General features: G+C 41.5%; 1 protein-coding gene across 12 annotated transcripts in view; it reads left to right on the top strand.

Moving 5' to 3' along the window:
* The window catches only part of celf4 (CUGBP, Elav-like family member 4), a 91065-nt gene that overhangs the window by 1764 nt on the left and 61352 nt on the right, over positions 1-27949 (top strand). For all 12 annotated transcript variants that reach the window (XM_058415247.1, XM_058415242.1, XM_058415246.1 and 9 more), the window contains exon 2: positions 24999-25081. In XM_058415247.1, the coding sequence (XP_058271230.1) occupies positions 24999-25081 (83 nt within the window). The remainder of the gene's footprint in view (positions 1-24998; positions 25082-27949) is intronic.

Here is a 27949-nt window from a genome sequence, read left to right as displayed (position 1 = left end):
TGAAGGTGTACCTATTAGAATCAGACATATGCTTTTTAATAGCACAATTACTTAAGATCACAGGAGGTTCACTCCTAGAACAACTAGTTCTTTGGTGTTCCTGTGGGAGAATACTTAAAGGTAAAACAGTGTAGCTCAATCAGAAAGGTTTCCAAGCACAAAAAAACATTTTAGGAGGTAAAAGAAATCTTGATTGTCTGACGAATCTTTAAATAACTAACAGAATTTAGGATTTTTTTAGCCATTAGGACATAATGTTTTTTATGGCCCATTTACTGAAGATTTTGTCTAATGACCCTCAACTAAAAATGACTCAAGTTGCACTTCCTCTACTCTTTCTCCATGCACAAGTCTTCATGATTATTCTGCATCGTGCATTCTTTGTTTCTTCCGGTGCACCAGTTGATCTCTCATACAGGATCGCACATCCCTTGCTTTTGCACTCTCTGACACCACCGGCTTGTTTGAGCACAGTCTTAATTATTGCCGTCACAGGAAACCCGCGGTGCGATCAGGAAGATGAATTTCCAAAAAAACGCTCCGACTTGCGTGTGCCAGGGGATCTCCCCTGAACCTCGTCCCCAGGGTGCCATTATTTCCCAGTTCCGTCTAATTGATCTGCTTCACCCCGGAGGACATTGCCAGACTTGGGGGTCGTATTCGTATCTAATAGAGCCATCCATCCCCAGGAGAGCGGGGACAACATCCTGGTCCTATGCTAAACAAAGAGTGCTGGGTAATGATAGCGTTAAATATATGAAGCAGCAGAACAAATGGTCACGAGCAGAGTGGAGACGGTGACGGAGACGGAGGGGAGAGCTTATCTTTTATTAATACGGCACTGTAGTAGTGACTCCCAGTACGGCAGTTAATCATGTTGGCCTTGAACTATGGGTGTCCACATGGGCTGATCCTAGGAATTGACTCCTTCTAGGGATATATGTCTTTCGCTAAGTCTTGCACAAAGTCTTGTTCATTAACAAGGCACTTAGTGCTAGCAGTCTTCATACTTCTAGACTCTCTTTGCCTGCTAGGGACACAAGTTGCATCACTCGCTGATCGATTACGTGTGCTTCTTCCTACAGGCAGTTTCATTTATTTGTCACAGATCTCTGGCTTATCAACCACGCTCCTATTTTTTTGTACCTTATTTACAACGCAGGGTGTGAAATGGGAAAATGAGTAGTCTACGTGCATACAGAATTCCTTGTCCGTCATTTACACTTGGTCATGTTTCAAATACCTATCTGGATGGCCTAGAGTTGTTAGAGTAATTGAGTAGAACGTTGGCAGCCATTATGATATTCAGTAAATTAGGCAAGGCTTCGATCTTGCCCTGAAGCTGCCGTAGACGTTCCGTATTCCGTGTTTGATTTGTTGATTCGGCAGCCCAGTCAGCTCTTTTAGGAATTTTTGCTTATGCTGGAGAGGCCTGGACTTTACAATATGAACATATTGCTTGGGGTTTATCCGCCATCCATCCGTGAGAAGGTATAAATGCAGCTGCTCATCCTGCGATGAAGGATGCACATCCTCCTCCACGCTAAACAGAGAGATGTTACCCATATGCTGGGTAATGGCAGTGTTAAATGTAAGCGAGTGGGGATGGAGGTAAAGCGAGAGGGGGGAGCTTATCTTTTATTAATAGTGCAAATGTAGTAGTGACTCCCAGTCTGATTGCTAATCATGAGAGCCTTCGCAGACTGATTCTCGGACGTATGGCGTTGTTCCTGATTTTATTAGCGAAGACCTGGCTGTTTGCTGCAACCTGTTGGGTTTCTCTATCCACAGTGGTCTCGATTAGTGGTGTAACACAACAGCTCTATCTGTATCTGTACCTGAACCTGAACTTGTATTCGGATTTAAAAGTGGGTGTGGCCTAAACCAGACGTGGGTTGGTTTGTTTTGTTTTGGTTTAAACAGAGATGGATACTGAACCCTGCCTGTATAGTCATGGATGTTCGTACTAGTTCATGATACATTTTATTTGAATTATAGAAACAAACTAGTAGCCTAATTTAAACCGCCATGACCCTGACCAGGTAGTTACTAAGGATGAGTGAATGCTGTAAATGCATCATAAATGTTTACATTACTGAACCTGGTCTTTCTTCATTGTGCAAATTTATATCTAACCCATGAGCTCCACATCTTACACATAACACTCTCTGCCAGATGCCATGTGGCACAAAATATAGATACAAAATAAAAACAAAAACAAACACTGTGCCCTCAATTTGCATTTGTATCTGTTTAGAACACATTATTTGAACAACACATACACATTCAGTTTCATGCATCACCCTCATCTTTGTGACTCCCACATTTTATTCATTTTATCCGATTGTTACGCACATCATTCGTTCCCGTCTTGCGTTCCCGAGAAATCACGACTCCTCCGCCGCCACGCTCCACTCTTCTTCCTACCACATTCCCTCCTCCAATGTTCTGCCTCTCTATGCCTTTTTTTTCATCCTCCTCTCGTCATCCTTCACCCATTCACAATGCTCGAAGGCATCCTTTCCCGTCTTTATTCACTCTGTCACCCGTCTTAACATTTTTTGAGTTCAGAATTAGATTCTGAGAGTCTGCGAGCGAGTTCCCTATCCCTGTAGACCTGTAAACAGCAGCCCGGGTAATGGAAATGGCACTACCTCAAGATAAATACACATTTTCCAACGGCTAAACGGCAAATATTAGCCTCTCGGAAACGTCTGCTCCTTGCTGGATACGATTGCACGGGTTGGTTTGTTGACAAGACAAGGCGACATAGTGAAGTCTTGCCAAAAGGCCTCTGCAGTTACTGATGGGAAGTTTAATTAATTCGAAGGCAATATAAGTCGTGTTTTTAAACAGGCTGCAGAACAGTGGAAGAGCGCAAGAGCAAATTGTTGTGTGGTTGTGCCGTAAGCAACGAGCTGCCCTTGCAAAAGTAGAGCATTTGAAGCTGCGACGTAGAGCGTGGGTGGTGAGGGACTATGTTGGATGCCATAATAAAACATGTAAGAGGAGAAGCTTTCCATTTCACACTGCACTGCTAAATTCGCAAACTCTATTTTTGTGATCATTGGTATGCACATACATGGGGTCTATTTTTTGCACTCAGCTAGGCTTGATGGCTAGGCAGGGATTTAAAGGGTTTATATATATATAAATATATATATATATATATATATATATATATATATATATATATATATATATATATAACAAAGCTAGCCGTGATATCTTCTCCGTACACCAGTTATCTAGCTATTAGGGGAAAGGGGCTTGAGTGTCAGAGAGGAAGAGTGATGTAGAGGAAAGCCTGGATTTATTAGAAATAGAAGGGTGGAGAAAGCAGGGCACATAAAGCAGCTTAGATTTATGAGGAGAAGAAAGTGAAATATGTTTAAGGGACGGATAGAAAGAGGTTAAAAAAACCTGCTGGGTGGTTTAGCAATGGAGGATAAGCCAGATGGATGATTGCAGCAGGAACAAATGAGGTAAAATAGGTTGTCGTAGAACAGGAGGAAATACAAACCTCGATAGGTTTGAGTTTGGTAAGCAAAGAAAAAAAACAGAATTAAAGAGAGAGAGAGATATAGGTGCCGGAGTAGATTTGGGTTTAAGAGGACAACGTGTCCATTCTCCGGCGATTTCATTTGGCAGCTCGGCGTGACTCAGCACTGCTAATAGAGTGCATTTGTCCTGGTCACCAGCAGGTGCAGAGAGAACACTCTGAGGAGGACTCCAGCGTAACGTATTCTGCCTGGACCCCTTTTAGTGCACAGCTCAGTCCAGAACAGTCTCTCCCCAGTGCATGCTGGGACGGCAGCTCAAAGAGAGTCTGACTGCCTGGTTCCCTTGTGACTCGACTAGCTCACTTTTTAACCAGCCTCGGGCTTTGCTATCTGTGTTTTTGAACAGTGTAGTGTAGTATAGTGTAGTATAGTGTGGTGTAGACCCACATTTGGGCTTTTTCATGAATACAGATTACACAAAAAAAAAACCCGTAGCAGATCATCGACACACACAACCGAGGCACAAAATGACGCTTTACTTGTTACAGGACGAAATTCCGGTTCTGTAATAAAGTTCATTAGGGACTGGATTTTCACCGAGACATTTGGTTGTCCTTGGTGGAGAGGGAGGAAGATCAGGCTTGGGTGTTTTTTTTATTTTTTTTTTTTATTTTCCTCCTGCAGCATGGTGTTAATTCAGCTTGCATTCTGGCTACAGGATTTCACTGCTCTTGCATCATCTGCGCACACAGCGCTTCTCTTTTTTTCAGTTTCGGATCTGTGGATACGCTCCTCCTCGCCCTTCCCAAATCCTCTCTCTCTCTCTCTCTCTCTCTCTCTCTCTCTCTTTCCCTCTCTCACTTTCTCTCTCTCACTTTCTCTCTGTGTCCAGGCTGCTCTTCGAACGACGATGGCACATGATCAATGCTGAGCATTTTGTTTACGAGCGAGGCAACATGTGTCACTGCGGAGGTCGTGCCTGGTCATGGTGCTCCTTCCCACCTGCCTCTTGACACGAAGTAGCGAGAGATAAATAAGCAGCACCCCACAAACACATATGTAAATACGTGGAGACGGACCATTTTTCAGGCAGACTGTAGGGAAGATGGCAGCACAGCTATTGTCCATTATTATTGGAGGGGATTGCCGCGGGGGTTGGCCATCAGGCGGAAAGATAGTTACTCACCCTGAGCGATGACTAGGTGATGGCAGAGATGGGAAGAGCAGAGAGCTGGGAGGGAGAAAAAAGCAGAGAGACAAGAGAAGAACCGAGCTGCCTGCCTTCCTGCCTGCCTGCCAGCGCTGACCTTCGCATGGCCCTTATTAAATACTGCGGCCCAGGAGTAGAATCCGAACTGGGTCAGGACAAAACCATTCCTTCTTACCTTCAGGGCACTGACCTGGAAGTGCTATTTAAAAAAGAAAAAAAAGTAATTCCCATTTTTTGTCCCCTTTTAGACTGCATGCAGAGGTGTTGGATTAAACATGCGCGACACTTAATCCAGCACCTCTTGATATCCGTTAAACCCTTTTCAGGAAATTGCTGTCTCTCTCTCCCTCTCTTTCTCTCTCTCTCTCTCTCTCTCTCTCTTTCTCTCTGTCTCTCGCTCACTCTCTGTGTCAAAAAAAAAGTGGGTCAGTCGGCGTAAAAGTAATACCTTAAAGTGAATTTGAAAAGAGGTGGAGGAGAAAATAATTGAACAGGAAGTAACGTCGTATTTGTACTGCCGCCGATTTGGCATTTTCATCAGCTCCAGTCAGATTTACTTTTCAGTACTTTTCAGACTGGGAAGGAAAAAAAATGCAAATGCACTGCATTGCAGAAATCCACACTGTAGGAATTCCTGAAATCCCTTCATGCTGAAAGATTTATGTTTCACTTAGCGACCGTGTTGTGTGCTCATTTATTCCAAATGGGGGAAAAAAAGATAGAGATAGAGCAAAAGCCAGACTAAGCTGAGTCCAGCTATTAAAGTTTTAGCACTCTGTGCTCAGGAAAAACGAAGAGCCCGAAGGCCTCCATCATTTCTTCTCTTCTCTTCTCTTCTATTCTCTTCTCTTCTCTTCTTCACGTCTTCTGTTTTTTTCCTCCTTCTCTTCTTCTCTTCTTTTATTTTCTCTTCTCTTCCTTTCTTTTCCCTATTTCTTTGCATTTCTTCTCTTCTCTTCTCTTCTCTTCTCTTCTCTTCTCTTCTCTTCTCTTCTCTTCTCTTCTCTTCTCTTCTCTTCTCTTCTCTCAATTCTCTTTCTATCAACCCTGGCTGTTCACTGCCAGCATGAGAGGCACATCCAAGGAAATAAATAGCTTGTTTTCTGAACGTTTGCATGTTAAATATTTAAGTGGCTCTGACGCGAGGTGCGTGAGATTAGAAGACGAAGCTGTCAGTATATAAAACCCCGAGAACTCGGTGCCTCATCTAGACTTGGTCCTGTTTCAACTCCTCAATTTGGACAGCATGGAGTTGTTGGTGTAATTGAGTAGAACTGATATGAAATTCGGGGAATTAGGCGAGGGGTTTTTTTTTTCCGAAATCCTGCCCCCTAAGCTGTTGGAGATTTTCAGTATTCTGGAGTGATCTGTTTATTCAGCAGCACAGCCAGCTTTTTGGAAAGTTTTGTGAGTAGCATTAAATAAAATGTTTCTATTAACCACTGTTTATATAAGAACCAAGCCCTGTTTATTTTATTTTATTTTATTTTATTTTATTTTATTTTATTTTATTTTATTTTATTTTATTTTATTTTATAAAATAACCATGGCTTTTAAACAATGACTTGTCTTTTCTATTATCACTATTCCATCTATATTTCAACATTTCTTTCCTAAGGAACTGCACATTGCTCCAAATTTTTTAATTATTAGCTAATATTTTTATTAACCACTGTTTATATAAGAACTAAGCCCTGTTTTTTATTTTATTTTATTTTATTTTATTTTATTTTATTTTATTTTATTTTATTTTATATTTTGAGTACCATGACTTTTAAACAATAACATGTCTTTTCTATTATCACTATTCCATCTATATTTCAACATTTCTTTCCCAAGGAACTGCACATTGCTTCAAACTTTTATTTATCCCCCCCTTATACTCTAATATTACCCTTCATATTCAACTTGTTTTCTATTCTATTCACTCTTACACTAACTCGCTCCAGTAATCCCCAGTCCTATCCCGTGCTCCAGCATGTCGCCATGGTTTCCTTGGCAGATCGCCATTTAGCCAGATACAGAACGGCTGCATAACCAAGTAGATGTATGATCAGACGTATTACGAGCCGAATGAGCAGAAACAATGTTTATTTTTCACAATCTATTTGTGGTTAGAAGAAGAAAAAAAAATCCATCAGCGCCAGTCTATTTTGAGTAACACATCATCACGCCCATCACCAGCACGGAATGTAACACCAGCTGCGAGTTGGAGGAAATAAAACAGATAATAATTTCTTTTCTTTGCATCGTGTTACGTCTCTGAGGTTGCCAGGTTTTTCTTTAGGTAGCTCATTTCAGTAGACCATCAACTTTAAAAAAAACCTTAATTATCATTAGGATTAAAAATGAGTCACTGGATATATACACTATATTGGCAAAAGTTTTGGGACACCCCTCCAAATCAGTGAATTCAGGTGTTGTTTTTCTGGGGTTGGGCTCGGCCCCTTAGTTCCAGTGAAAGGAACTCTTAATGCTTCAACATACAAAGACATTTTAGACAATTTCATGCTCCCAACTTTGTGGGAACAGTTTGGGGATGACCCCTTCCTGTTCCATCATGACTGTGAACAAAGCAAGGTCCATAAAGACATGGATGAGTGAGTTTGGTGTGGAGGAACTTGATTGGCCGGCACAGAGTCCTGATAGAACAACTCGATAGAACACCTTTGGGATGAATTAGAGCAGAGACTGTGAGCCAGGCCTTCTTGTCCAGCATCAATACCTGACCTCACGAATGCACTTCTAGAGTAATGGTCAAAAATTCCCATAAACACACTCCTAAACCTTGTGGAAAGCCTTCCCAGAAGAGTTAAAGCTGTTATAGCTGCAAAGGGCGGGCCAACTCTATATTACATTCATGTGCACGTAAAGGCAGACGTCCCAAAGATTTTGGAAATATATTGTAGCTTCGAACGTCATAATTCAACGGTTTTAGCTTGTAAAATATCACTTGATCCAGCACATCATATTGTTTTGCAGTTAATTTTGTACACAACTTGACGTCAACATTCAAGGTCAAGAAATCAGAACGTGTACGCAGGACGCAAGCTATTTTTCCCCATACTTTTTAACTTGTTTTTGGAATGAATAAGAAACAGTTAGACGGTTAATCCGATAAAGAAATAAAACCTATGTTTTTTGAAGATGAATACTGTTCGTAAGTTCACAAACTCCTCAATGCATGTGTGTAAATCAGCTCTGATTACTAAAGGAACATTTGTAAATAACAGAAATCATGTCTCAGCCTTGGTGAAATATTCGATTTTCTAAACCTCTACGCACACACAGTTAAAACAGAGGACACAGCATACATGCTAAATGAAGAGGAAGTACAGAGTAGATCCGAGCCAGCGCAATCCCCTGAACTGTGAAAGAGAACGTGCACATCTTCTCATAATATCTGTGTTACATCACGTCAGGGAAGCCGAGTCCAGATCGTTTTCATAGTTTTCATGGCGAGAACTGATTTAAGGTGAACGCCGTTTTAATTACACTTCGGCGCAGAGAAAAGGATGTAACAGGGGAGGCTTTTAAAGCTGCGTTAAAGATAATCCACTTTGTTTAGTTTTTACCGTTCAGGGATGTCGAGCAACTGGATACGATGATCTTTAGAGATGTTCCGTTGGTCAGGCAAGAAACTCACGGCTCAGAACCCTCTCTCTCCCTCTCTCTCTCTCTCTCTCTCTCTACACTGTGCAAAAACAAACAGGAAGACGATATTGCATTGGGTACGTGCAGAGGAAGGAGTCAATGTTTGCCACCCCAGTGCACATGTTAGATTTACACCAGTGCTGAGTGGCATTTCATGCTGCCGCCGCTTGCACGGATCAATGCAGCGTAGGTCACGCCGAGTACACGGCCATGCTCAGCGGCACAGGCGCATTCACCGATGATAGTTAGACGATCTTTTTCCTTCTTTTTTTTTTATCATGAAGACCTATCATTTGTAGTTAGGTTTGAAGTTTATTGACGATAAATGAGCATGAGGATAGACGATTGATAACAGAGTTTTTAGACCAGTATTGACGGCTTCATTGACAGAGACTTCAAAGCACTTTTGTACGTCGCTCCGGATAAGGATGTCTGCCAAATGCTTTAAATGTAAATGTTAATGATAAGCAGTTTAAGCAATAGACTAAACAGGACAGGAAAACAAAGCTTTTCAGGTTTAAGGGTGACAGATGGGCAGTCAGGAGCTGCTCGATGGCAGTGGCAGTTTCTGAAATAAGGCTAGGTGGTGGATTTTTTTTGTGTTATTTGTTTACATTTTAACAGACTTTGGCAGATGCTGTTATCCAGAGCAACATACAATTTATCTCATTTTATACAAATGAGAGTTAAGGGCCTTGCTCAGGGGCCCAGCAGTGGCAACTAGGATTTGAACTTTCAACCTTCCGAGCAGAAACCCAACACCTTAACCACTAAGCACACAGTAAAGAGTGAAGAAAAATCTTTTTCTTTTTAATCTTTATTCTTTAAATTCTTTATAACAGCCTCCTGGTGGTCTAGTGGCAGGATCCCACGCTCTCATTGCTGTGGCCCGGGTTCAATTCCTAGGCAGGGTGCTAACCCAGCCACTGAAGAATTAACTCTCAGTGCCGGTCCCAAGCCCGGATGTTGGGAGGGTTGCGTCAGGAAGGGCATCCTACCTACCAAATCGAAACGTGCAGACTAAATGATCTGCTGTGGAGACCCCAAAACAGGGAGCAGCCAAAAGAACAACAACATTCTTTATATAGGAATAAAAAATTATTCCACAGTACAGTAAAGACAACATCGTAGCCCTTCGATATAATTGGTCATTCACATTTCCATATGGCCGACATTTTCTCTGTTATTCTACTGTTGCTGAAAATGTTTAAACATTTCAAATGTTTAAACAAAATGCATTTGAGAATTTAGCTGTGTAAAAAAATAAACAGACTCATCACTTTTGAATTATCCACAACATTACCACTGTTTAATGATACATTAAGTGTTAGACCTGAAAGTTTGTGTAGATCAGTTTTAGCTTTTTTAAAGGACACAATTTTAGCCCTATGTCCTTCATTCTGCCATTTTGGGCCGATTTCCGATGAAAATGTCGAGCATACACGAACAGATATGGTTTCAGATCAGAGAACTGAAATGACAGACACAGAGGGCACACGAGACGGACATGTATACAGACGTAACAAAGCGTATTTAGAGAAAACAAACCTGCTGCGATTGTGCTAGCTCTCCCCTGAGCAGTTTCCTCCTCATATACTTACAAAAAAACAGCTTCAATGCAAATTCAATCCATTCCATCTGAGAAAATTCCATCTTTTTAGCAACAGCGTATTAAAATCAGGGATGTTAAACGTGATGCCATGTATCACAATAACCGGCAAAGGTACATCTGTGTTTTGTGCTCTGGATGAATAAGTGCAACGTGCACGTAACGTGGGTCTCTTGGGTTGCCTGCATATGGTAATGTGGCATTGTGCATCACTGGCTTGAGTTTTCATTATGCAGCGTGTGATATATGGTGGTTCCGGGTAGAGGCTAGTCATTTCCAACGCAAGCATGGCAAGGCAGCTGGAGAGGTGTGTGTGTGTCTGTGTGTGTGAGGTCGGGCTGGATAGGCTGCACTTCATCAGCGGCATGGAACACGAAGAGGAAATAGAGATGGAGATAGATACCGGCAAAAAAAACGTGCCAGATGCCTACAAGAGAGAGAGCGAGAGGGAAAGAACATGTGTGTGTGTGTGTGTGTGTGTGTTTGTACACACTTGACATCAAATAACTCCATTATGGTAGAGGAACATAAAAATATTGATGCTGTAGGCCCATGCTAGTTCCCACGAGGTTTGAATTTTCTCATAAATCTTTTATCAAAAAGCCGAAACGTTCCTTTTGTGTGTGTGTGTGTGTGTGTGTGTGTTACACGAATGTTTGTTCCACAGAAAACGCCTGATTCTAATAATAATAATAATAATAATAATAATAATAATAATAATAATAATAATGATAATAATAAAAGAATGGTAGAAAGAGCTTGTGTGTATTTTTTTTCCACGTCTTTTATATTTACACACCAGAAAAATCCAGTTGAGGAGTTCATCGCCTGCAAGACATCCGAGGCATTTGCATACACACAGACTCGCTCGACTCCCGAAACAGTAAACCATTATGAGATTATAATTAGCTCGGTGTCTACTGAAACAGTGCATTTGTTATTCATAGGGGCATGAGATTTTTAATGGAAGCATTGTCATCAAATAAATCCTCATTAGCGATTTTCCTCACTTACTGCAGAATGTAAATAGGATTTTAATGTCGGGATATTTATTGCATTGAACGCCAATGGAGTTAAGTGAGCCTGATATCAACCAATGGAGGGCGATGGACGGAGTTATTTGAGCTTTTTTTTTTTTTTAACACCGTAAGGCTACTATTATTACAATGCAACAAGCCTGAACATGCAAACAAGACGCGAGTGATACGAGACTTTTGGCGAAAAAAAGAAAAAATTAAAAAACAGAATGCTGATAGGTCAGGTCCATTTTTAATCTTGTCCATATTCTGCTCCGAGACTGAAATTAAAAATGCATCAGTTTGACTTATAAAGCAAAGATGGAACGCTTTTGGAAGGCCCAGCTAGAATGGGATAAATTATTAACGGTTGGTAGGGAGTCGGTATTTTTTAGGCTACTTAACCATATCCAGAGATTGTTGTATTAAAAGGCAGGGTGCAAGAAACCCTGGAAATTCTTCTAGGAAGGATATAAAAACTAGGAACCGTGGAAAGGAAGAAAAAAATAATCGAGCCTGCATGCCGGTAACGGTGGAAAGTGGTGCTAGGGTCGGAGGGAAAAGATGAGAGCGAGAGAGATCAGGGGAGTCCCAGAGACAGATGTCATCCTCCCTGCAGATTGATGGCTTTTGGCTGGATTCCACCCGCGGCAATGACCCCTCTGTCCTCTGCAGTAATTTATAGATGACGTTTTTAAAGATTTAAGCACTATTCTGTGACCATTGTGGCCTCGGATTCAGAATGACCTTCCGGTGCATCAGGAGGAGGATCAGACCTGGGCAAAATGAGTCATGAGACATTGGACAGTGGTGTAAGAGAGATGGGCGAGTGTTTTGATTTTGATTATTTGAGTCCAGATAAACTTCAGGTTCATTTAAAGAACAAAGGTAAATGCTAAATGTTTTAAAGGTCACACATCTCTGTGAAATGCAGGTTACCAAGGCAAGACTGGCGAGTCCTCAATAAAGGTACGACAGAAATTTCGGCATTCTCTCGCTTCATAACCGCAATACATCAAGTACACGCAAGAACATACACACTAGAGCCAGCTGGCAATCTGTTCTGGCAGGACTCACATCTGCCAAAGCAGCAAAAGTAGTTTTGTGACTGGTCAATGATGGAAATTCAGCTGGTGTGACTGGGGCTTTGCATTTCTGCAGCTAGTTATATACAAAAACAAAGCAAAAGTAGTCACGGGACTGGTCAAAGGTGTCAATTTACAGTCTTATACAGAAAGCTAGTAGGGCATTTGAAGTGTCCAGGATATTACGATTGCGGAAATGAACCCAAAATCAAACAAACGCCATAATATTCGGAAGATTATCACAGATTTGCAAATTTGGGCATCAGTACGTACATTAAGCCAAATCCTTTTTTGAGTCATGTGCGTCAAACATGAATACAGCTATCATAAAATGTCATTACATGTGTCTTCATTGGTAGGAGTTTAAAAGAAGAATCCTGTGCTTGGTATTTCAGCCAATTCAACTAGTTTTCCACTAAAACAACACTACAAATTTTGAAAAATGCCACAGAAAATTGAAGCAGTTTGGGCCGTGACAATCACAAAACCCCTTGGAGGGACTGATTAGCTACTGCATATGCAGAAAGAAATGACAAGCTAAACACAAACAGTGAAGAACACAAAGCAGATGACAGTTATAACATCGAGTCATTTATATTCACGCTGATGTGTTATATAAGCCCTAACCTCTGCAGATTTCGGATTTTTTTTCACAACTTTACTTCGAATTTTGCTTGCAAATTTAATATGGCAGGGTCTTTAACGTGACATTCCATGTGGTAGCTTTGACACTGAAAATATAGTAGAAGTAATGAATAGAGCTGAATAGAGTAGCTGGGATCATATATACTTGTGGATCCCTAGAATATATGTGCACATATGAGATCCTTGTGTCTAAAGCACCCGGGCAGGATCTAAAAAGAATTTCTCCAGCACGTTATCACTCATTTGCAATTTAATGGCCTCAGAGATCCCAGGCTAACCCCAGCAGCCTGTCCCTCGCATGCCAGAGCCTATTAGCACAGGTTTTTAATCACCACACCGGGTCTCAGACCAGCACCTCCGACAGCAGCTCTGTCCAATCCTACCCCACCCCGCTGACCGCTCAGCCAAGACCGGAGGGTGGTGGAGTGCAGACGGTATGTCCTCATCAGGCCCTAATGATGAACAGCGGTGTCCCATCCTCCCCGGAGAAACCGGAGGCCTGAACACGAGATGGCCAGAGGTGGCAAGTGTTACCCCTCACTGCGGTCTTCCGAACTTCGGAGTAATGGTGCGTTAATGATGTCCCTTGCTGTGGCTACAAAATACGATTGTGCTAATGTATCTAAGCAGCAGTGGCTTGAACAGGAGAGCTAAATATATTAGACTATTTTTAGATGCAGGGTGACCATGCATTACTATTATAAAACCATTACAGTTGAGTCTTATAGTATGAGGTCTCATGAACATAGGAAGATGGAATTTGAAAGATCCACAAATACCAGCTTGTTAGGAACCTGGGATCACAGCATAGGGTCAGTCAAGATACAGCAATCCTGAAGCAGAGAGGGTTAAGGGCCTTGCTCAAGAGCCTAAGAGTGGTAGCTTGGCTGTGCTGAGGCTTGAACCCCCAACCATCCAATCAGTAACTCAGAGCCTTAACAATTAAGTCCAAACCTAAGCAGGTTGGTCCAAAGTTTCTCCTTGAAAGCCAATTCAGCTGGAATTGAAGGATGTGTTAGCTTAGAGGTTAAGGTGTTGGACTACTGATTAGAAGCTTGTGAGTTCAAATTCCTGATCCACCAAGCTGCCACTGCTGGGCCCCTGAGCTTAACCCTTAACCCTCGATTGCTCACATAAATTGTAAGTCGCTCTGGATAAGGGCATCTGCCAAGTACCGTAAACTTAGGGTTTTTGTTTTTTTTATTGATATGGGGTATTATGGTCATTGGTGGTTGTGGTCTTGCTCACAGTTGGGAAATCAGGGGTGTCCGATCTTATCCAGAAAATGTCAAAATGTGTGCAGGTTCTTATTCCAACCAAGCAGAACCCACACCTGAGTCTATTAATACTCAAGACTAACTGATTAACCAAGTGGAATCAGGTCTAGCTCCTGCTTGATTGGAATGAACAATGGATAAGTTAGGAAACCCCTGATTTAGGCTTTTTCACCTCGAAAGCCATGCTAGCCCATTTAAACCACTCAGCCTTGCCTCTGACTTCGAAAGCCACTGATGTTTGTTGGCCAACCACAGACACAAACGGTCACACAAATTGGTTTCTGATTGAAGTTTGAGTGCTGTTGATGCTGAAACTCTAAATCAGCTTAATGATCTGTTTGAAATTGAGATGTTAAAATGAAAATTTTGCGGTTCACTTAGATGGAGAGAGTGAGAGAGAGAGAGAGAGAGAGAGAGCAGCTGGTCTGCCACAGGCATAAATATTAATAATTATGAAGATAGTGGAAATACTTTGCAAGCAAGAGACGGATCAGCCATAGCGGTTTAGCAGCACTTTCCATTTACGCCAAAAAAATATGGGTATCAGCATGCAGCAGCCTAAAGGTGTGTGTGAGCCTGTATTAGTGTGTGTGTGTGTCTTTCCAGTACAGAGCAGCTGACATTCTCTCTGGCATGTGTTGATCTCTTTAGCATTAGCAGCACACTCATTGGAGAGGTTTGCAAGTGCACGTTTGATAAAGAGTCGGTGTTTACAAATCCTATTATGTCTGTTTCATGTGTCCTTGGAGTTGATTGCCAGTCCATGTTAGCTTTAGCAAATGTCTTAATTGCGTTAAATGGGGGGAAAAGCTGACAGATTAGAAGCCATTAATGAGTGTTTTGCGAGCAAGCGTATTCCCGGGATGGCGCTTTTGTTCGTTTGGCATGGAAGACAAGGGAAGAGAGAGAGAGAGAGAGAGAGCTGGCTTCACCTTGAAACTCAAAAGCACAGGAGAAACAGGTCATTGTGTCTCGGCTGAAAAGAGGCTCACTCCATCTCTTATTCAATCTCTTTCCTGGTCTCAGCCACTTTCTCTCCTTCTGCTCACTCTTGCCCCTTTTACATTCTTTTTTTTCTTTCTCATGCTTACCTCTCCCTCATGTTTCACTCTCCTGAAAGACAGATAAGCCCACTCAGGGAGAGTTTAGAGAACTGTATATAAATAGCTTTAGATGAATTATTGAGGGACCCTTGCTTGCTAATAATCCCAAAGGACCCCATTCGACTATGACACAAAAGATGGAGGGAAAACAATTAGCCATGGTTTCTCCCGAGGATGAGCTCGTCGGAGAAAGCCGGAGACATCAACACACACTTCGCCTTGCCTAATAAAGCCAATTAAGGCGGAGGAATCGATGGGTCGAGAAGCAGAAGTTAAATAATTCACGTCTTTGCCACGAACGTCCCGTCTTTTTCTCTTGTCCAACTGAGTCGAAGGACAGGAGGACTGCGAGGGGACAGCAGCGAGGAGAGGAAAGCGCCGGAATATTAAGGAGCTGTTTGTGTCTGCTGCGGCGGAAGGACAACGCGGCAGGGGCAGGTCACCCTGTCTCCGACTCAATTAGCTCCACCATGCTGGTGTTTCCCTTTTGTCCTGCCCTCAGAGAAACCTTACTATAACCAATTCACATATCTCATCACCTTATCACCGTGAGTGAGGACACAGTGATTTATTGGACTTTTTCATACATTTTCTTTCTTAATCAATCGTTGATTGGTTACGTTACAATTCCAAGTTCGGCGATAATTGACATATCACTCGCGTTAAGGTTTAATTCATTCGCAGAAAACAGCTCACACACACACACACACACACCGAAAAAGACATTCTTTATTCGCTCCAACCGTGCTATGGGAATATTTGGTGCACTCAAGACATTTCTTGGCATCTATTATTGTAACCTTCAGTTCTTGTATTTCAGCACTTGGCAGACTCCTTTAACCTCAATACTTACGGGCAGTTTGCATTTCACCCTACACGGCTGGCTGCTAATTCAGTGCCTCCTGGAGTACACTCCTGTTGAGCTACTATCCAATCTGTCCAGAAGGTGACATTACGTATCTTTCTTTTGAAGGACCCGGCTGAATACTTTTTCTAACATTTGGTGAAGTTCTTTATTTCAGTCTAGACTGAAAGTGGACGACTTTTCCGTATAGCGGTAGAGGTGTAGTTTGGTGTATGTCCAGACCAAGCCTAAACCAAGAATTCAAAAAGATCCAAACACAAAATATACAGTAAAATGAAGCTACGTTTCAGGGGGTGTTTAGGAACATTTATTGCACTTTATGTATTGCATGTGGAAGGAATTTAGAAATTAATTCAGAAATTATGCTCCTGCTCATACTCATAAGTTGCTCAAAAGCTTGTGGTTTCAACATTTGCACTTGACTATATGAGGATAAGTTTCCTTTCTAGGTTCTTTTTTTAGATTTTTTCCTTGCTGCTGTTGCCTCCAGCTTGCTCATTAGTGATAAATCACTAATGAATGGGGATAGTCGTGTGAGCATAGTACGTAGTAAAGTATAGCATAGGACCTTTGTTTAGCCTTAACCTTTGACAATGTTAAAATGTTAAACACTCTCGTCTCTGTGATTTATCTAGGATTTACCTGGATATGGTTAGCACCAACACCCAACCAATCTGGACAAGAAAGTGTCTCTGCTTCTCTTTCAGTCTTGTTGCACCCAGAGTCAGATGTTCTGCTCTAGTTTAGTGGGCATGACTTTGTTAATGTTAAGAGGGACAGTAAGAGGGAACAGTTTATGTCTGAAAGTACAGTCTAAGAACCAGAAATAACTTTTTTGTGATTATGTGACACCAAAATCTGGTTTGTCCCTGTGGGGAAAGCTTCTAAGTAGAACCCAGCAGTGTTCCCCTATTCGAGACGGTTCTACATTAATTATTCATTCATCCTGAGGAGGCGTTCTGTCACACGCAGGGTCCGTCATGTTGGATCCAGAAAGGTAGCAACACACCCTGGATGGGACTCTAAACCATCTCAGGGCACAAATTTTCCAGATGCCATTCTAGAGGTTTCTTTAAGAAGCTAAATTCTTAACTTCTTTAAGAAACCTCCCCAGAGGAATACTTTTTTCTTCTAAGAGTGTATCTGGGTGAGAGACTTATATCTGAGAGAACTTATACCGCCTCCGTGTGCTATTGGAATTAGTGGAAATGCAAGTTCATGACCTAGAAGTGCAAGTTTAGAGTGAAGAAATGACACCCAAGTGTCTGAGTTGTTACTGACCTTTAGCTTTTTGTCTTTGCGGGGAAAACGGTTTCAACAGTCGATGGAATTCTGTATTCTGAACTCAGTAACCCTTTTAGCAGGCAACCAGCCGTAGATGTGATCAGGCTTCCATCTGTAATTGCCGGTCGCTAGATGTGCGCTTTCATAATATAGCAAATGCAATCAAAGGAAGATTACAAAACGGATCAGGAGAGCTAGTGAGCAGATTTTGTAAATAAGGAAATAGGACTATCCTGCGTGCAAATAAAGGTGGAATTGCTATAGTGTGCCTTTGTCAGCTCTTCTGAAAGTGTGTGTATTATCAAGTAAAGGCTTCGTGCATGTGTGTGTGTGTGTGTGTGTGTGTATACTTTCCTTCTTAGTTTTCTCGGAGCAGTGCATGGGGGGACAGTGTTGTAATGATGCATTTTCTGCTCCATTGATTCCGCAGCTCAACTCCACACTAAATCCTTCACATGCAACACATTAGAGCCGGGTCTTTTTTTTCTCTTTTCTCCCCCTCCTCTGCCAATCGATTAAGCGGGACTTCCAGTCCACACAGCCACGTTCCTCCGGAGGCCTTGCAGATGGCACACACTATCTGGAAGCAGGAGGCGGAGTTGGTACACAGCCGAATGCCATTTCAAGGTTCCTCTTCATTTGATGGGAGGGAGGGATATATTTATATATATATATATATATATATATATATATATATATATATATATATATATATATATATATATATATATATATATTTTTTTTAATATTCAGCTCCAGTTCTGTTCCATTCCACTGGAATAATATCACACAAGACGAGGACTCATTAGTCTCCAGAAGCAGCTCCTGAATATTTAAGGTCTATTGAATTAAAAAAAAAAAAAAAGAAATAAAAAATAAAAAAAAAAAGAAAGAATGAAAGGCCTGGCATGGTTTCAGAGTAAGTAGTAAGTGAAAATTTCTCTGCACTCCCCCTAACTCTCTTTTACCTTCAGCCTCCTCCTGGTTTTCTGGCGCTCTCGCTCAAATTACTCACGGAAGCTCATATTGCAGTTTTCAAAGTGCATTTTTATTTAATCAGGGGTTTACTGCTTCCAATTAAATATTTGAAGGAGACGTGCAAAGGAGGGGCCTGCTGGAGTATTTCATACCCCGACCTTGAATAGTCAGACCTTAGAGGACAGTGTATTTAAATTACCAGCGACTTGTGGGGGCAGACAGAGAGGAGGATAGGGAAGCTTTGCTTTCACTCTCCATTAGAAAGCAGGAGATTGACAGAACAGCAGCACACCAGTCATTCACACTCAGCTCCGTAAACGTCTGATGAGCAGCTATTGATTTTTTTTCACAGGATAATGCAAAGCAGCCTCAGCGAGTCCAGCATCGTCGTTAGGCTGTTGCTCAGCTACATGTTGCAGTAAATGTCATCCCTTTCAGACGACTACTTAAATTAACTTCAGGCCATTTTTAGCTTGTAAACACTGGGAATTTTTTTTTTTTATTATTATTAATTATTTATTTTTTTTAAAAGAAATCTCAACCATTATGACCTACAGGCTATGACAGCTTGGGAGCAGGTGTGTTAGATGAAAAAAAAGAGAAAAACAATATTAATTACGTTGTGTTAGTACATTTTTTAGATTTCTCCCAGGGCCCTTTGTTGTCAGTGTGAACTATTTTGAAGGCTTTTTTATTTATTTATTTTTGTAACCAGGGCATTAGTAACCTGAGCTATCTGCATGAAACAGTGCGAATTTTAGCTTTAGTCCGACAAAATACGCTTTTTCATTTACAACACTTAAGCATACAAAGACAGGTCGGGCTAGCAAGCTTCATTTGAATAAATCTCTTTCAGCCCGAGTGAAAAAGGTGTTCTGCATCTGGGGAATACACTTCAGGCTGCTTTCTGAACTCTGACTGAAATGTTTAAAATCTCGTCGTGGGAAGAAAAAGAAAAAAAAGTTCCTTTCCATTCAAAGCATTTCCAAGTAAAACGTGACATCTTGCACTTTCCTCTTTTAATTCGAGAATAATCATTTCTTCTACAGTAATGTTTCTTATTTTATGTGCTTTACAAGAGTTTGTGACTCTTTTCTTTCCATAGCAGAACCTTGTGGCTTGTTGTCGAAGCTAATCGGAATTACAGCCTCCTTTTAGTCATTAGGAGCCTTTTTTGTTTTAGGAATTATCCACCAAATCTGACAGAAATGTAGATATTTTCAATAATTTGCTGTTGTTTCCTGTGACGTTCTACCTTCACATTGTCCATATAGACGAGTTTTAATAGTTACAGCTAGTCTCAGTCACTAGCTAGTAGCTCAGCATTCATATGTGCTGTGTGTTTCCTAGCAACAATGCTCTCATTAATCCACACGGATTTTTTAAATGCACTTTTTTTTATTAGAATTATTATATCCAGCTAATTATACCTTATGCTTCTTAATCTCCAGACTGGGAATTTGTCAACATCTTTTCATCACCTTTATTCCCACAAAAGAATTTCCTTGCTGTTCTGATTGTGCTAGTATATGGATGAATTTTTGTCCTACGTTCTAGGCGTATACCTCAGTCTAGTGTAGAGATTTGAAAGAAATTAGCCGTAGTCAATTTACGTATTTGACTTATTTGACGCCGATGCAGCCAATCACACGCATTTAAGTCAATTATTTCACTTAAAGCAGCGCCAAGGACCAAGGACTAGCTAATTTTTTCGGTTATTTACCCATTCTCATTTGATAAGCGTACTACGAATATGAATTTAATTTTAAAAAAAGGCAATTTCCAAGACAGATGTTTAAAGACATAAGTATTATGCAGTGAGTCCGTGTCTCTAGTCAAAACATTATACCTTGAATTGTTGCATTTATAGCCAGTTACTTGTTATCAAAGAATTTCACGCAGCTGGACTAAATGTTAGGTAGTTAAAACGATACTTAGTACTGGTTTAATACTGAGGCAAAAAAAATAATTCTATCCGAAATCTTTTGACCTTTGTTTAATGTATTCAGACATCTTCCTTCACTTCTTTGAAAGAAATGGCAGCGTACAGTAGATATACATTGTCCTTTGTCTTACATTCTCTCTATTTATTCCCTCAATTCAAGTTTCTGTGTAGGCGTGTGTGTGTGTGTGTGTGTGTCCCTTAGGGGTGTCTGCAGTCGGTGAGATAAGAAACGAGTGTAGGATACTAGGGGATAGTGTTCACAGAAGCCAGGAGATCTTATCTTTTCTCTCTCTCTCTCTCTCTCTCTCTCTCTCTCTCTCACCCTAGCTGCCTCTTTCAGCACGCTTCCCTCAGCCTCCACACCACACACTCTTCCCTACCTTGACTCTTTCTTCATTCCTCTGTCGTCCTTTTCCACAAACCATTTACTCTAGCACTCTCTCCGGCGTCTCCCTCCCTCTCTCCCTCGCTCCCTCCCTCCCTCGCCTCCCTCCCTTGTTTCTATGCAATCTCTGCCACTCTTGTCTTATCCGTCCTGTTTGTGCGGCTCCACACACTCTCCACTCCCGATAAAGCGGACGACGGAGCTGAGAGGAGAAGAGTAGAATTGCTTTTAGGCGAAGAACAAAAATAGGCACCCTGCTGTTTTACCTTGTGTGTGTGTGTGTGTGTGTGTGGTCATGTGTGTTATACCTCGTGAGGTCCCTCAATGGTGGGAATACATGACAGTTATTGAATTGTGTATGAAAACGTGTTTTTTTTTTCTATACATGTGCATAAAATGAGATAAGAGAGATATTTTTGAGTACTGAAGTTAAGGTCCAGGGCAGGTTTAAGTCTAGCTGTAGTATTAGTTAGCTAGGCTTGTGCAAGGCTTAGCTTGAGTAATGAAAACTGCACGCTAAGCAAGCTAGAACAATGGCAAACGTCTTCCTTTATTGTGTAAATAAAACCAGGAGCCATGTAGCAAGTTGTCTGATGTTATGCTAGGTTTTGTATTTTTGTTTTTTACATTACTTTTTTTGGTACTGAGGAAACATTTAGCATTTAAACATTGATTAACTAAAACAAATCAATGTTAGTGAATAAGTTTGAAGTTTGCTAACAGCCTTAGAGCAGAACATCAGGCTAAAGATGATACTGATGATATTAAATTCTTAAACAGACTAGCTAATGTTAGACTAATTTTTTTGTGACAACCTGAATTAAAAGAGCTCAAAAGCTTCAATATTGTGCCTAGTTTCAGGTATGGGAAACTTTGCCTCAGCTAATGTGCAGTAGCTAAAATAACACAACAACAACAACAACAGGCAGCAAGCTAGTTATCTCCTATAGTTATTAGCGTATCAATACAAGCGAAAGTACGAGAAACATGATCAGTATGATCAAGGATTTGTGTTTGAAACATGACATAAAAAAGTAAAAGCTATTTCAGTTTGACTAACGTCTTTATTATTTTATTACTGAGGTAACTTTCTCAGAGCAGGACAGCTTTCCTCAGTTTTTCCACATTACTACAAGAAAAAAAAAACAACAACTCTCGGTCGTTCTGGAATGCTAATAAAAAAATAAAATAAATAATAAAAAAACATTTTCCAGGTAGGATAGGTCCTGGTTGACGTGTGTAGCGCAGCAGGTGGTGTCTGAAATGCGTCATGTTGAAACACACGCACCGAATGAAAAGGAAGGAGGGGGTTTGTTTTTCACCGTTTGTCGAATCCATTAGATTCCACTTCCACAAAATCCACTTCCTAAAGGATTGTAAGATTTACGTTAGGGACTAAGGTTAAGGTTGGTATTAAATTAAGGTGAAGTATTATTATGTATATACAGTAAACATCCTACAAAGATATTAATACAAGACTGTGCGTGTGTGTGTGTGTGTTTTGGCGCGTGGACACGTGTCCCGTGAGAGTGCTAGCATGTTCTGTAACATGGCAGAATGACAGACCCTCAGAGGAGCGAGGCAGGCTGTCGCACTGAGCGCTCCCCGTTGCTAATGAGTCAGAGTTAATTAAAAAAGCCAGGCAGGGCTGCAGGAGGCGAACACACACACACACTCACACACTGACGACGGCGCAGCCAGGGTTAAACACACGCAATGGACAGCGGGGAACATTAATGCTGACTCATGCTCCAGCCTTGGGGAAGGCACGTGAGCATGTGTGTGTGTGTGTGTGTGTGTGTGTCTGTAGTGTCCCTGTAGTGCTGCTGAGTGCTTTGAGTTCCTTCTTCCTCATCTCTTATTCTTAACTTAAACAGTTTGTTAGAAAAAGATCTTTACGAGCTAAATTTTTCACGCAGACGTGGAAAAAAATGTTAGAAGAACATTTACACTGTGTTAGAGGTCATTTTAGCCAAGGTGAAATAAGAGACTGTGAGAGTATTCGTTTTACACACACACACACATGCACAGTGGTTACAAGTTTTCCACTAACATCCATTCATTTCTGGTCATCCTCGATTCTTAAATAAAGATGCATCTTAACCGTTTCATCATCCAGCTCCCCTCCCGAATCGGCTCCCAGAGAAATTGGACGCTCATTCATTTCAGTCATTTAATCCACAAGCTCGACTTCTCACTTCATAGCGGCGAAATTTATTCGCTTTTCCACGACAGTACAAATAATGACCTCATAAACCTGCGGCATAATGAAAAAGAAGCTCGCTCATATACGTTCACCAGATCAGCCGAGAAGCGTTATTCATCATCCGGGCTAGATATTACAGCCTGTTATTGTAGGAATGGTAACAAATAATTTCATACATCAAGGATCCGAACTGACTCGATGAATTCGTTTGCTGTTCTTTTCAGCGTTTACTTCCAGAAAACTGCGAGCGTTTAGTGTTCAGTGTTTCAGAGCTTACTTTCTTGACAATTAATACAATTTATTTCACCTGGAAAAAAGATTTCTGGATTGTAGAGCTTTAGTTAGAGATTGGGGAAAGCGCTCTAGGAAAGAGGAACACAACACAGAGGTGAGGGCTGTTACAGGAAAATAATCAAGGACAATTACATTTCTGGCATTTAGCAGACACCCTTATCCAGAGTAACTTACAGTTTATCTCATTTGTGGACCTGTGATTCAAACTCACAACCTTCGGATCTGGCGTTCAACATCTTAACCACTAAGCTACCAGAGATGAGGATGACTTGCCGGAAAAGAACAAATGAACGAGTCCTGGAACACTGGATCAACAGGTCACAGACTTAGGAAATCATCAGCCTAAAAAATGTTTGTTTGGGAGGATTTTTTTAAATACATACAATAATACATAAACCAAACTATGAAAATTAGAGCTAGTTTAAGTGTTTCAGGTAGAGGTAGGTCTGTTCGGACATCTAGGGGAAGTTCGTTCCAACACCTGGGTGCCAGAAAACCAGAATACTTGGTGTCTAGACACATATTTGCCACTTACCCTGAGAGATGGTGGGATCATTCATAGTTCTCTTACATTAAAGCAGCTGTAAACCATTCACAAACGCATGCTTTTAATAGTTCAGTGGTTAGGATGCTGGACCACTTATCATAAGGTGGTGGGTTCAAATCCCAGCACTGCCAAGCTACTGCACCCTTGAGCAACGGCCTTATCCTTCAACTGCTCAGTTGTATAAATGATGTTAATGCTACGATGCTGTAAATGTAACATATAGTTAATAAGACCAAAACACTGCATGTTACTCCATTCCTGACACTGGAGACTCCTTCCATACTCCTTCACGTTTTTATCTGTTACTATAGAAACGAAAACACATCGCATGCTTATTAAGCAAAGTTTCTGAACAGGATTCGATCCCCAGACACAATCTAAGAATCAAACACCTACACCGTGTTTTGTTTTTTTCTTCCCCTAACACCTACGATGAAGGATAGATATATTGCACACTTTAATATAACCGTATTATCGTACTTATATAAGATCGGAACAGATGGTATGGGTCTACGGGACATCCATTACTAGGTAATAAACAGTACACGAAGGTAAACCGTCCCAGGAAGATTGATTTTTTTTTTTTCCCCAGAATTAATCTACTGTGTGTTTGGTATTAAAACCCGAATTAGCATAAACATTAGCATTTTATAAATATTAGCAATTAAAACAGATTTCGTGTAGTCATATTTACCCATTTCATTTACAAATGGCATGCTAATTGTACTTTTTTTTTCTTCACCCACAGACACACACACACACACTCAGATGCTTCCCTTAGGGGGACCTCTTTTTTGTTTTCTCTTTTTTTTTTTTACAGCAAGGACAAACTTGTTGGTTTTTTTTTTTTGGAGAGATACCAAGCATATGTGAGGTGAGGAGAATTAGCATTTTTGGGATGTAGCAAAGTGCATGCTCTTCTTAAGCAAAACACGCACACACAAACGCACACAAACATGCACGTGATGCAGGTGCGAAGTGAGGATTAAGAGGAACTGAACATATGGACACTCCTGAGTTGTCAGAGGAATAGACAGCAGCTCTCTGTCACTCACCCTGTCGTTCCTTTCTGCCGTCATCCCTTTTTCTGCATCTCTAACCCATGCAGTAGATGCATTCTCACTTTCTTTCCCAAACACACACCCACACACACACACACACGTCAAAACAAGACCGCGATTCAGGCGGAATATCTGACGGCTTGTTGACTGCACGTTTGCACCCTTGTCTCATCCATCAGATTTACGAGAGAACCCCCTCGTACGTACATTTTCTGCTGTTGTTTTGCACGATGGTTTGCTCTAGAACAACTTTTTTTCTGTTCTTTCATCTTATTTCTGTAATGTAATGAATGTCTCCTTCTCTCTCTCTCGCTCTCTCTCTCTTTCTCAGGCTGTGCCTTTCTCACATACTGTGCCAGAGAGTCAGCACTGAAAGCCCAGACGGCCCTGCATGAGCAGAAGACATTGCCAGGGGTAGGTCATCCTATTTCTCGAGCCAATGCATAGAGACAGTCCTTGCCGCAGAAGCTAAAGTCCAAGAGGCGGAGTCCCAGACTCGATCAAACTCCGCCTCTAACCCCTAATCTGTGACATAGTGTACAGCACGCATCCTAAAATCCTAAACACACAAGCCTGATACACACTGAGTTGTCTTTTGGTACAGGTCCAACTCCGACTCCTGGACTTTTGGTTCAGGTCCAAGTCCTGGACTTTTACTTCCGTGGCCAACAGGGACTTGAATATATACACAAAACAGACACACTACACAAATATGCTCACAAATATGCAAATATCTCTCACTCTGTCACTCTCTCTCTCTCTCTCTCTCTCTTTCTCACACACACAGTACAAGCAGACGTTGACTTTCCATAGCTTCTTATATATAGCTAGCGTGCGAAAGTACAGTGAGCGTGTGCCGACGTGTTATCTGCACACATGATTTACCGAATAAAAAGAAGCAAAAGAAGCCTCTCTTCACATATTGTTGCCGCTGCGTGTGTGTGAGAAAGAGCACGAGTGTGTGCGTGATTTGATGTGTCTCTGTCAGCTCTCGCTCGGTTCGGTTCAGTTTGGTGTGCTCTGTTTTAATGAAGCCTCCAGGGAGGTCGCCAGTCGCCGTATCGAGCTGTACATCTCTGATGCGAGTGATTATGACGTAGATGCAGAGCAGAGACAGAGAGCGAGACAGAAGAAGGGAAGTCACTCCGCTTTGGGCGCTACTTCCTTTCCTCATCTCGCACACACACACACACACGCTGTCTCACACACACACCACAGACACTTTCTTTGTTCTAGTCTGGATTAACAGCTACAGGAACGACATCTTTTTGCACCTCTCAAATCTCTTTGTTCAGCTGGGTTCCATACAGCAGGTTTCCCATTACATTAACCAGGGTTGCCAGGTTTAAGCAAAAATCACCCGCTCATGTCAAAAAGCACATAAAAGAGCTACATCTAGCCCTGAAAAATTGCGCATTCGAAAAAGGGGGCATACTTTTTCATTTTTTTTAGGCATGCATTTCTGAAATGATCCATTCCATAATCCCTCTTTCCGTCTCCTCGTCTAATTCTCTTAGAATGCAATATTTCTGATCATCACTTTGAGAAATGCGGCATTTTGAAATGCAGAAATTTGTTCAGATCAATCCCAGGTAAACAAAACCAGATGTTTATAATACATAGATGTTTAGAATGAGCATGGGGCAGCGTGAATCCTGCCCCTGTGGCCATCTATTCAAATTTGTTGTTGCATTTTTTACTTATTATGATCATAACTTTTAGCAGTTACAGATTTATCTAATTAGTTATTTTGTGTGTGTGGGGGGGGGGGGGGTGTAGAACTGTATCACAAGCATTTCATTGTTTATAGATGCACTCTTTATACACATGACAATACACTTGGAACTTGAAACTAAGAGGTAAACGGGGACCTGGGATCAGCTTGGCCATGGGCTAGCCAATTTAGCATAAAAACCATGAATGTGGCAACCATGTTATTAACTGTGCTATAGATCATGGGGCAGCATGATTACTTTCCCAAATGCCCTATTTTCCAGGTGCGATAATAACTCTATGAAGCTAATTGGGGTTAGTATGGACCATGCTACATAATTGTACAGAATCTAGAAAGTAAGCAGAGAAATTTGACTTAAATCTGTCGAGTATCTCAAGAGCGTACTTAGATACACACACTGCATGCTGTATACCCCCCCCCTTCCTGTCCAAATGAACGAGTGTAACATGACCATTCTGTGGTTTGACGTTAATGGCTGTTCCGCTGATGTGTAAGTCCTGCTGATCCGAACCCCCGTCTCATTATGAGGACACAGAGCGGCGGAAATGTAGAGTCAGCCGCCGCCAATGTCTTTAATCGAAGTCGGTACTCGGCTATCGTTTAAAACGGAACGCTAATTAGCAGTCAGAGGCTCGACGCAGGCTCATTTTTGCGAGCGCTAAGTGAACAAAACCAACTTGGCGGGACAGGCATTACTGTTAAACAAACCTTGACGAGAGAGCGATTGCTTAAGTGTTGATTCATTTTCTAGAGCAGCACGACTCGGACACGTTTAACTTAAATGATTTATCCCGTTTTTAATGTTATCATTTCTGGAGTGTCAACTTGCGTTCCACGAGATAGGGTGTGGCTATAAATGGCTAAAAATGATATAGTGTCATTCTGTAGGTTCTGTTCACTCCTCCATGTTTATTAAGGCAAAGACACATCTCTCTCTCACTACTGTCTCTATCTCACAGCTGCTTGTGTCTCTCTCACTGCTGTCTCTCTCACTCACTGATTCATGTCTCTCTCACTGCTGTTTCTCTTTCTCACTGATTCATGTCCATCTCACTGCTGTCTCTCTCTCACTGATCCACATCTCTCTCACTGCTGCTTGTGTCTCTCTCACTGCTGTCTCTCTCTAACTGATTCATGTCTCTCACTGCTGACTCTCTCTTACAGTTTCATGTCTCTCTCATTGCTGTGTCACTCTCCCTCTGTGTCTCCCTGACTGCTGTGTGACTCTCCCTGTTTGTCTCTCTTATTTCTGTGTGTCTCTCTCACTGCAGTGTCTCCCTTACTGCTGTGTGTCTCTCCCTGCAGGTCTCTCTTACTTCTGTGTGTGTCTCTCAGTGCAGTCTGTCTCCCTTACTGTCTCCCTACATGTCTCTCCCTGTGTGTCTCTCTTCTATGTGTCTCTCTCACGGCAGTGTATCTCTTCCCGTGTGTCTCTCGTATTTCTGTGTGTCTCTTTTTTAACTGTAATGTAATGTAAATTTAATGTAAATTTATCTGTCTCTCCCTGTGTGTCTCTCTTAATTCTCTGTATCTCTTTCACTGCACTG

The sequence above is a fragment of the Hemibagrus wyckioides genome, linkage group LG18 (assembly GCF_019097595.1).
Source record: "Hemibagrus wyckioides isolate EC202008001 linkage group LG18, SWU_Hwy_1.0, whole genome shotgun sequence".
Classification (NCBI taxonomy): Eukaryota; Metazoa; Chordata; class Actinopteri; order Siluriformes; family Bagridae; genus Hemibagrus; species Hemibagrus wyckioides.
The sequence above is the reverse complement of the archived record's forward strand: the minus strand, read 5'-3'. Positions and strand labels throughout refer to the sequence as shown.